This window comes from Oncorhynchus mykiss, chromosome 21, assembly GCF_013265735.2.
Source record: "Oncorhynchus mykiss isolate Arlee chromosome 21, USDA_OmykA_1.1, whole genome shotgun sequence".
NCBI classification, from domain to species: Eukaryota; Metazoa; Chordata; class Actinopteri; order Salmoniformes; family Salmonidae; genus Oncorhynchus; species Oncorhynchus mykiss.
The window spans coordinates 11,304,946-11,316,722 of NC_048585.1; the positions used below are offsets into that span (position 1 = coordinate 11,304,946).

Sequence of the window (11,777 nt, forward strand, 5' to 3'; positions counted from 1 at the left end):
AGACTCAAGCATATGATAGCAATGGAATAGACTCAAGCATATGATAGCAATGAAACAGATTCAAGCATATGATAGCAATGAAACAGACTCAAGCATATGATAGTAATGGAACAGACTCAAGAATATTCCCCATTCACCGGAAAAGGATGTACAAATTAAGGATTAGATTTTTTATTTATTTCATTTCACCTTCATTTAACCAGGTAGGTTAGTTGAGAACAAGTTCTCATTTGCAACTGCGACCTGGCCAAGATAAAGCATAGAAATTCGACACATACAACAACACAGAGTTACACATGGAATAAACAAAACATAGTCAACAATACAGTAGAACAAAAGAAAACAAAAAGTATATATACAGTCAGTGCAAATGAGGTAAGATAAGGAAATGAATAGGCCATGGTGGTGAAGTAATTACAATATAGCAATTAAACACTGGAATGGTAGATGTGCAGAAGATGAATGTGCAAGTAGAGATACTGGGGTGCAAAGGAGCAAGATAAATACAGTATGGGGAGGAGGTCGTTGGATGGGCTGTTTACAGATGGGCTATGTACCGGTGCAGTGATCTGTGAGCTCCTCTGACAGCTGGTGATTAAAGCAGGTGAGGGAGATATGAGTCTCCAGCTTCAGAGATTTTTGCAGTTCGTTCCAGTCATTGGCAGCAGAGAACTGGAAGGAAAGACGACCAAAGGAGGAATTGGCTTTTGGGGGTGACCAGTGAGACATACTTGCTGGAGCGAGTGCTACGAGTGGGTGCTGCTATGGTGACCTGTGAGCTGAGATAAGGCGTGGCTTTACCTAGCAGAGACTAGTAGATAACCTGTAGCCAGTGGGTTTGGCGACGAGTATGAAGCGAGGGCCAACCAACGAGGATAGGTGGGTTTGAAATGCTGTAGAGTAACTGGAGAGTAACTGTTCCTTTCTGGGTTACAGATTAGTTCAACAACTACGTAACTGAGCACATACAGTATGTCCAGTTGTTTCCTGTGAGGTCTTGATTGTCAACATGACACTCAACACTGAAGAGGGTCTTGTTTTGAAAACATCCTTCCCAATTCCCTTTAGTAATCACTGAAATAACACATCAACGGTAAATTGTCTGAAGCTATCACCACTGCCTAAGGCGGCCCATGATATCACTGGTTACTCGAAGCCAATGAATGGAGGAGCGAAGGAAGCGTGGATTGTGTTATAGTTGGAAATGTCCCAAGTGTTTACCCGTGACAGGCCCCGTAATACTAACTGTCACCACTAGAGGGGGTGTATAGACGGTGACGGCTGTGTTCGGTGTTGTGTTTACATCTGCGTGCTGTTGACGTTGAAGAGACACAGCAGAAAGATGGCGGCGCCCTCTGCAGAGCAGCAAAACGGCCAAAGTGATGAATCTGATCTACAAAGCCCTATCTCGACAAATGATGAAGACTCCGAAACAGGATTGGGTGATGGAGCACTCCCCGACTGCGTTGTCGACTTGATAGAGAAAGAAATCGGAGTGGATCTGAAGTCGTTGAAGAAAGCGCTCCTGGATAAACTGACCGTGGGAAAAAATTGTTGCTGAAGGAGCAGGTAGTTAAGTACCAAGCTAGCTAGTTAACTTTGCACACTCAAATAAGCTTTAAGTGCTGTATCAGTTATTGAATTAAAATAATAGAATAGCTAATTATGAGAATATTATTCTGCCCTTGACAGGAGATAATTTAATGTAAGTAATAAAAAATGATCTATCCAGCTAGCTAACCTTTGCTAGTCGTCAGTCTCCTACAGGATGGAGAGTCTGAGAAAGGGCCTCTGGTAGATGACTCTGTCGTCGTCAGTCTCCTACAGGATGGAGAGTCTGAGAAAGGGCCTCTGGTAGATGACTCTGTCGTCGTCAGTCTCCTACAGGATGGAGAGTCTGAGAAAGGGCCTCTGGTAGATGACTCTGTCGTCGTCAGTCTCCTACAGGATGGAGAGTCTGAGAAAGGGCCTCTGGTAGATGACTCTGTCGTCGTCAGTCTCCTACAGGATGGAGAGTCTGAGAAAGGGCCTCTGGTAGATGACTCTGTCGTCGTCAGTCTCCTACAGGATGGAGAGTCTGAGAAAGGGCCTCTGGTAGATGACTCTGTCGTCGTCAGTCTCCTACAGGATGGAGAGTCTGAGAAAGGGCCTCTGGTAGATGACTCTGTCGTCGTCAGTCTCCTACAGGATGGAGAGTCTGAGAAAGGGCCTCTGGTAGATGACTCTGTCGTCGTCAGTCTCCTACAGGATGGAGAGTCTGAGAAAGGGCCTCTGGTAGATGACTCTGTCGTCGTCAGTCTCCTACAGGATGGAGAGTCTGAGAAAGGGCCTCTGGTAGATGACTCTGTCGTCGTCAGTCTCCTACAGGATGGAGAGTCTGAGAAAGGGCCTCTGGTAGATGACTCTGTCGTCGTCAGTCTCCTACAGGATGGAGAGTCTGAGAAAGGGCCTCTGGTAGATGACTCTGTCGTCGTCAGTCTCCTACAGGATGGAGAGTCTGAGAAAGGGCCTCTGGTAGATGACTCTGTCGTCGTCAGTCTCCTACAGGATGGAGAGTCTGAGAAAGGGCCTCTGGTAGATGACTCTGTCGTCGTCAGTCTCCTACAGGATGGAGAGTCTGAGAAAGGGCCTCTGGTAGATGACTCTGTCGTCGTCAGTCTCCTACAGGATGGAGAGTCTGAGAAAGGGCCTCTGGTAGATGACTTCCTGTCATGGTTTGAAAACTGCTTCCTCCAACAGAATGTCTCCCAAACTAAGGACATTGACTTTAGAAGGCAGCCACAGAACCCCACACCCACTGTGGTCATGGGAAAGTACATTGAGCTGGTCAGTACCTACAAGTACCTGGGAACACTGCTGGACAATAAGTTAACGTTTAAGGAGGACACAGATGCCATCTGTATAAAGGGACAGCAGCGGCTTTTATGTTGTTGAGAACGATGAACTCTTTTTAATGTCATCAAGACTGTGATGACACTGTTTAGGTTGGACAGTGTGGTTAAGGTGGCCAGCCAGGTCATCAGGGTGCAACAGGCACAGCTCTCGGTGACATTCAGAAAGCATGTGGTGAGGAGAGCTAACAGTATCCTAGACTGTCCTGATCACCCCCTCCTTGACCATTTTGCACTTCTCCCCTTAGGTCGTCGTATGCACTACGGTCAACGTGGCGGATGTGTTGTTGCCTACCCTCACCACCTGGGGACGTCCCGTTGGGAAGACCAAGATCCAGTTGCAGAGAGAGGTGTTCACCAGGATCCAGTTGCAGAGAGAGGTGTTCACCAAGATCCAGTTGCAGAGAGAGGTGTTCACCAAGATCCAGTTGCAGAGAGAGGTGTTCACCAGGATCCAGTTGCAGAGAGAGGTGTTCACCAGGATCCAGTTGCAGAGAGAGTGTTTTCAGTCCCTGGATCCTTAGCTTAGTGATGAGCTTGGAGGGCACTATGGTGTTGAATGCTGAACTGTAGTCAATGAACAGCATTCTCACGTAGGTGTTCCTTTTGTCCAAGTGGGAAAGGGCAGTATGGAGTGCAATAGAGATTACGTCATCTGTGGATCTATTGGGGCGGTAGGCAAATTGGAGTGGGTCCAGGGTTTCTGGGATGATGGTGTTGATGTGATTCATGACCAGCCTTTCAAAGCTTTTCATGGCTACAGATGTGACTGTTATGGGGCGATCGTAATTTAGGCAGGTTACCTTGGCGTCCTTGGGCACAGGGACTACGGTGGTCTGCTTGTAACATGTAGGTATTACAGACTGGGTAAGAGATAAAAAATGTCAATGAAGACACTTGCCAGCTGGTCAGTGCATGCTCCGAGTACGCATCCTGGTCCTGGGGCCTTGTTGATGTTAACCTGTTTAAAGGTCTTACTCACATTGGCTACGGAGAGCGTGATCACGCAGTCGTCCTGAACAGCTGGTGCTCTCACTTATGGTTCAGGGTTGCTTGCTCATTCCATTTTATTAATCACTGAAATAACACATCTGCTGTAAATCTTATGATATCAGTGGTTACTCCAAGCCAAGTTACGGACGAGGGAAGGAAGCATGGATTGTGTAATATTTGGAAATACCATATGGTACCATATTTCTTTATGATGCGTTATCATAGTAAAATGGCAGTATAATACATTAAATAAATAAACCCCCCAAGGTCAAAAGAGGTTGGTTGGTGTTATATTGATGAAGTTATATACCAGTATGGAAATGTTCTGATAAAGTCAGAGGCAGGCTACTTGTTGGTCTTAGTTTTCTGTCAAGAAAAAGGGAAAGAGTTGCTGTGAAAAATGGGTAATACTTTCTGTTTTAATAGTACCGTATTTTGCTCATGTTTGGGTTCCTTGTGTTGCCAACCTGAAATGTGGGAGATAGTGAGGTATATGGAAGCTCATGTTTGGGTTCCTTGTGTTGCCAACCTGAAATGTGGGAGATAGTTAGATATACAGTGCCTTGCGAAAGTATTCGGCCCCCTTGAACTTTGTGACCTTTTGCCACATTTCAGGCTTCAAACATAAATATATAAAACTGTATTTTTTTGTGAAGAATCAACAACAAGTGGGACACAATCAGGAAGTGGAACGACATTTATTGGATATTTCAAACTTTTTTAACAAATCAAAAACTGAAAAATTGGGCGTGCAAGAAACTCAGAAATACCTTGTGTTACTTTTGATGTTGAGTCGTTATACACAAATCTTCCACACGAGGGCGGTATTGAAGCTATGGAACATTTTCTTCTGCAACGTGACCCTAATGAACTGCCTTCCAGTGCATGCATTATAACATTGTCTGAAATAGTACTCACACATAACTATTTCATGTTTCTAAATGATTTCTTTATTCAGACGAAGGGTACTGCTATGTGATCCCCCATGGCTCCTAACTATGCTAATTTGTATGTGGGTTACATGGAGAAACAGTCTATTTTCAATCCTCTCAAAAATGTTTTCTTGCCTAACATCATTATTTGGAAACGGTATATTGATGATATTTTTGTTCTATGGAGGGGTGATGCAAAACAGCTCCAGGCGTTCCATGCTCTTCTTAACTCCTGTTCTGATCATTTGAGATTTACTATGCAATCTGATACACTTCAAATCAGTCTTCTTGATCTTGTGTGAAGATAATGTTCCACATCAACAACAAACTACAATGGTCCAAACACACCAAGACAGTCGTGAAGAGGACACGACAAAGCCTCTTCCCCCTCAGGAAACTAAAAAGATTTGGCAGGGGTCCTGAGATCCTCAAAAGGTTCTACAGCTGCAACATCGAGAGCATCACTGCCTGGTACGGCAATTGCTCGGCCTCTGACCGCAAGGCACTACAGAGGGTAGTGCGTACGGCCCAGTACATCACTGGGGCAAAGCTGCCTGCCATTCAGGACCTTTACACCAGGCGGTGTCAGAGGAAGGCCATTAAAACTGTCAAAGACCCCAGCCACCCCAGTCATATACTGTTCTCTCTACTACCGCATGGCAAGCGGTACCGGAGTGCCAAGTCTAGGACAAAAAAGGCTTCTCAACAGTTTTTACCCCCAAGCCATAAGACTCCTGAACAGGTAATCAAATGGCTACCCAGACTATTGTGTATAGCTTGTCTTTTTACTGTTGTTTTATTTCTTTACTTACCTATTACGTACCTTTTTTGCACTATTGGTTAGAGCCGGTAAGTAAGCATTTCACTGTAAGGCATTTCACCTGTTGTATTCGACGCACGTGACAAATAAACTTTGATTTGATTTGATCCTTGACAAGTCTCGGAGGGTTGATTCCTGCGCTAACGAAATTAAGCCTTGGCCTCGAACGCTTGCAGAAACTGAACGTTTCTTCATGGAAAATCACGATATAGTTTATAGCACTTGTAATTTGTATTTGCTAATATATATTTATTTTTTTATAATATTGACACCATATTCCATTGGTTAACTGACCACAATCCATTGAATCAATATGAAGAAGTGTTGATTATTTGACGTCAGGAGAGCACAGAACATGAAAGAAAGCGTTGAGAAATGCAGCACAGCGTTATGTTTTCCTGCAATGTTCACTGCTGGCGTGTGAGGCCAAGAGTGCGGGGCGCTTCATTTCTGTCGCGCAGGGATCAAAACGTTAACAGTTCTGCGCTGCTCCGCAAAGCGTAAGAAGTAGAGGCCCTATCACCATAAATGCTGCAAGGCCAACGCAGACAGCAGATTGATCATATAGTTCCTTTTAGCCTGCCTGATCTCTAGCCATCGTGCACTGGCCAACATAACATGGGAGGTTGCGTTCATGTGGGCTAGTCCCCCCCATGTAACCAAACACCATTCAGCAGTATGTCAACATCAAAGTCCTTGCTCCGTCAAAACGATACGCCACACCCATGGACCTTCGTTTATTCTCCGAAGTATGTAGCGAACATAGAGCAGCGGAATAATTCAGTTTGAGTCGTTAGGCAATGTCAACAAACTCACGCTGAGAAGAAAAACCGGTTAAAGAAATCGGACGATCCATTTTCTGGATTTAATTTAGCCCCTCTCTGAAGTGAACAATTTATCTAAGCTGTTGTTTGTATCATAACCAAATATTAAAATGGGAAGAATTAATATCTGGGTAAAACGGGCGTTCATTTGTGTGTGTGTCTTGATAGGGGTAAGTAATCTTCCAGTCTATTGGCCTTATATCATTGGAGTTGATTAGTTCGTTTTTTTTATCGGCCACTTTATGACGGTGTAGACAAGTTTAGTTATATGACTTCCATCCCTATTGCAGCGCTTGTTGTTGTTATGCGCGCGGTGGGGTGCCCAAGCAATGAGCGGTGCTGCTTACATTAAAATACATTGGCCGATTGTTCTCCTCTAGTGTAGTACTGAACAAAGAAGTAAAACACAATAGATGTTGTAGCCTACGTAGTTACCCTTTGATATCAGCTGTCATGTTTAAACTTTCACTGGAATCCGTTTTTTTAGGTGTGGCTTGTGGGGGATGTGTTCAACATATGTATTTATTGTCTCAGCATATTCTACTTAAGCTGCAGTATGTTATAAAGTTATGTCATGTTTATTAACTCAGACACACGGCATACCACAAAGGGTTTGTAAGTATATTTGATTAGTAAACAGCCAACTAAATTAACATTTCAGCTATTCATGTCATCATTTATAGGCTATTTATAAATGATACATATTAAATATATTGTAAACTCATTAACCCTCTGCTCACAAACCCTGTAAATAATTCCATCCCTCATGACTCATGATGAAGCATGAGTAGAATTCTCAGAATAATACCCTGTACATTGTAATGATTGTATCTACATTTACTGTGTATTATCAGTAGAATTCTCAGAATAATACCCTGTACATTGTAAAGATTGTATCTACATTTACTGTGTATTATCAGTAGAATTCCCAGTATAATACCCTGTACATTGTAAAGATTGTATCTACATTTACTGTGCATTATCAGTAGAATTCCCAGTATAATACCCTGTACATTGTAATGATTGTATCAACCTTTACTGTGTATTATCAGTAGAATTCCCAGTATAATACCCTGTACATTGTAATGACTGTATCAACCTTTACTGTGCATTATCAGTAGAATTCCCAGTATAATACCCTGTACATTGTAATGATTGTATCAACCTTTACTGTGCATTATCAGTAGAATTCCCAGTATAATACCCTGTACATTGTAATGATTGTATCAACCTTTACTGTGCATTATCAGTAGAATTCCCAGTATAATACGTTGTACATTGTAATGATTGTATCAACCTTTACTGTGCATTATCAGTAGAATTCCCAGTATAATACCCTGTACATTGTAATGATTGTATCATGTGTTGTATTCTCTTCAGATCATCAGCACCCTCTTGCTGGCCATCACATTATTTGGACATGGGCACTTCCACCAATCAGAAGAAGTAATTGTTATTTTTATAGCTCCTATTACATTTCCTTATTATGTCATACACCTTTAGTTATAATAATTCTGTGTCCATCTAGCCTGGTCCCAGATCTGTTTGTGCTGTCTTTCTAACTCCTACAGTGTTTAGCATAACAACAACCATAGGAGTTGGCTATAGAGCATAAACAGATCTGAGACCAGGCTAGAATCCATCAGCATCATTGTAATATTATGATTATAAACCCAGAATTGCCATTTCATGAATTTGACTTGTCTTCCTACTCACAGATAGACAAGATGCTGCCAGGGATAGCAGTTCTGTATGTCCTAGACGCAGCAACCCTGGCCCTTTCAATCTTTGGGGTCTATGGAGCTCGCAAGGAGAAGAAGTGGGCTGTGATTCTGGTAAGCTTGCCAAGACCTGTACCCTTAAGTGGTAGATGCCCTGGTCCCAGATCTGTGATCTGTGTGATCTTGGACAATGACCATAGGGGTTGGCTATACAACACAAACAGATCTGGGACCAGGTTAGTGTCTACCGACGTGCAAAACGGTTCCTTTCTGACAAGTCATGGCATGCCGTAGAACTCAACTGAAACCAATCAACCATTTTCCCCATGACCTGTTTCTAACATGTTTCCCAGAAAGTGTGATATGGTTTGAAGTGATTTTTGATTTGAATGAACCTTTAAGTATTGATTTTGCTTGACAAACCCCAATATGTGTGTGTAGTTTTCTGTAGGTATGTCACTGGCCAGCCTATACCTGTTTGTGAATTGTGTGAAAGGATATCAAGCCAAACACGAGGTACAGTCTACAGCTTATATGTATGTATCTTACCTTTTGAATTCAACCTTGAGCCAATGTTTGTTTGCTGTTCCGGTGAAAATATATTAGAGTTAAATGTAACATAAATGTTATAGTATAAAGCATGATGGTGGAATATATCTGACTCTTGATAATTCAGTCTGTTCCTATCAAAGTCGTAGATTATTACTGTATAGGTTTTAGCTGTGAATATAACAGTCAATGTAAACCTCATTCATTTCAAGATGGAGGAGTTAAGCAGAAAGGAAGACCTAGCCATGATGCCTCTCAGTGGAGCCAAACAAAACGATATAGAACAGATGTACTACTTTCAAGCTAACGTAAGTCACCTTCATTGAGTACTTCTTAGGGTCTCGGCCAATCCAGGACAGGGTGTGTGCTTCCACCTTTGTAATTAGGTGTGTTTTTCCATGGGTGAGTCCTTAGGGCTGTGGGGTTGGGGTTGTTTTGGATACAAAGTGTCTGCAATGTGATGTAAACCTAGTCCTGCACTTTCATTGGAGATGTCTCCATGGAGTTGGCTTCAAGGCCTTATAGTTCTGGAAATCAATTAAGTGTTTTTAAAGTGTCTGTTGTGCTGTTTCCTTCACTTTCAGTTCAAATGCTGTGGGCTCGTACAAGGCTACCAAGACTGGGGCACAGACATCCCACTCTCCTGTCTCTGTTCTGATGAGGACTCAACAGACTTTAAATGTGTGAGTCTGCTGTGTTAAATAAGTTAACTTGTTGTTGTTGATGATGATGTTGTTGTTGTGTGTATGCTGAGGAGGATTCAGTGTGTCAGTCTGTGTTAAATAAGTTAACTTGATGCTGTTGTTGATGTTGTTGTTGTTGATGTTGTTGTTATGTGTATGCTGAGGAGGATTCAGTGTGTCAGTCTGTGTTAAATAAATCTGTTATGTCTTTCGGTAAGATCAATTGATATATTTTTACGAGCCCATGTCACATTCTATTTCAGGTTGCTCGTGGTAACAATACAAGATTTGTTATTCACTATCCCAACAGTGATATGTCTGAGGATGATGACCACAAGGGATTAATGGATGAACACATGCTGGTATATAAAGAGGTAAAATCATGTCATTCCACTACACCATTACAATGCCATAATTCTAGTTTGATATACAAAGATGATTTACAGTACTCTTTGATACAATAAAGTGATATTTGTTCTGATTTAATACGAACACATGTACTCTTGTTTTTCTCACAAGATGATAAACTCTAAATTTGTAATTTTCAGCCATGTCTTCCCATCCTGATCCCTTTCATGGGCTATGCAATCAGCCTGATGATAGGAACATTAGTAGCACTTAACGCATTATGGGTATGTATTTCAGATCGATGTCTGTACTATTTAACCATTTCAGGGTTGGGGTCCATTCAGTTTTTTCAATCAAATCAATTGAAATTCAATTCCCCCAAAAATAGTCCTTAGTGGATTTTTCAATTCAGGAAATGAAATTCAATTGACTACCCGAATTGAAAACTTTAGTAGTATTTGTTCATTATAATTATTACCGATGTGGCAGCTTAAAGCTGAATTGCAGTACACAGTACATACAAGTAAACAAGAACAATTAAAACATCTGAAAGTCAGGATGCTAACTGAAGGATGGATGATTTGACCCCTGTCGTGGAAATTCAGTACTGAGACAGACTTGGTCATTTCTTCAAACAATCATCTTTATTTAATATTGATTAATTATTGCAACAATGAGGATGGTTGACCCCCCCCCCCCCCCCCCCTTGAGTGTTGGACCCAGTAACCTAACCTTTACACAAATGCAGAGTACTGTATATAGCTGACACTAACAATGCTCAGTCATGGTTGATTCAACCCCCCCTCATGCAGACCAAGGAGCATCATAAACCACTGGCTTCATTCATCCTGTCGTTATCTGCACTTGGGTTGTTGTCTTAACCCCACCCTGGCTTAGTTTCCAAGATGGAAGAATGATTTAGAGACAATGAGGAATTGTTCTAAACTCCTCTCTTGGTTACACCCATCACATTTTTACTATGTAATGCAGTCTTTAACTCATTTGTCAGCTCAAATCATCTCTGATGACCAGATTAGCTGCAGGGAATTAGAGTGGAGACCAAAAAAACATAGACACTAACAGGACAGAAATATCCTTCTATCTATTAAACATGAATTGCAAACTATTAATAATTAACAAATCAGGTAAATATGTCATTTTTCTATCACACCCCAACGCTGTACCATAGTGATTTTCACCGTACCTTTTGAGTGTAGGCCTATTAGATTGAACCATCATCTATCACACTCAGCGTCTGGTCACCTGCTCCGTCAATCCTGACTGAACCGTTACTGTGTGTCTGGTCCTCAGGATGTTGGAGTTGCCCTGGCCATCACAATACTCTGCCAGATGAGAAGAAAGGTTGATGTGCCACCTGTGATCTTCACCTCTCAACCACCTCGATACAGAGAGCTGTGTGACACAGCAGAGAGTGTCTGACATGAAATAGTCCTCTTATGAAGGAGACTCAATGCACTAGTCTGAGTGCCAGTCTGTTTGTGCCATCATGACAACTCCTGTCACTCATTTGTGTCAAGCCAAACATGACAATGGGTGACAAAGAGTTGACTTGGCAATGACAGACTGGCACGATGGCCTTTATTTAGCTTGGCAAGTCAGTTAGGAACAAATTCTTATTTACAATGACGGCCTACCGGGGAATAGTGGGTTAAACTGCCTTGTTCAGGGGCAGAACGACCGTTGGCATTGGCAAGACCACAAACAGATCTGGGATCAGGTTAGCAATGCACTCATATTATGTACATACTCATAACACACATGAAAGGACAACTCGGGACATTATTAGACATTAGACATCTCTACTGTGTTGTCCAAAGTATTACTGTTCAACTGATTATCCATCTGACTGCCAGCAAGAGTCTTCTTATTGGCTGTCAAAGGTTCTGTAAAACCTGTGGTTTGTTTTTCTGTTGTAAATAATTGGTAACCATTTAACCGTTGAAGTGCCTCAGTGTTGGTTACAGTGTCTTGAATAAAGGGACAAGCATCTTTTAA

General features: G+C 42.1%; 1 protein-coding gene across 1 annotated transcript; it reads left to right on the plus strand.

The window, feature by feature from the left end:
• The first annotated feature begins 6,244 nt into the window (after positions 1-6,244).
• On the plus strand, positions 6,245-11,777 carry LOC110499797 (tetraspanin-8). Its single transcript, XM_036956867.1, has 9 exons — positions 6,245-6,630; positions 7,841-7,906; positions 8,179-8,295; positions 8,623-8,697; positions 8,943-9,038; positions 9,315-9,413; positions 9,677-9,787; positions 9,962-10,045; positions 11,073-11,777. Exons 1-9 carry the CDS (start codon positions 6,571-6,573, stop codon positions 11,199-11,201), a joined length of 837 nt encoding a protein of 278 aa, XP_036812762.1. The 5' UTR covers positions 6,245-6,570; the 3' UTR covers positions 11,202-11,777.

Coding starts and splice junctions, on each gene's coding strand:
- LOC110499797 (XM_036956867.1), top strand. CDS start 6,571: ATGGGAAGAATTAATATCTGGGTAAAACGGGCGTTCATTTGTGTGTGT. Junction 9,039..9,314: donor TGTACTACTTTCAAGCTAAC/GTAAGTCACCTT, acceptor CTTCACTTTCAG/TTCAAATGCTGTGGGCTCGT. Junction 9,788..9,961: donor ACATGCTGGTATATAAAGAG/GTAAAATCATGT, acceptor TGTAATTTTCAG/CCATGTCTTCCCATCCTGAT.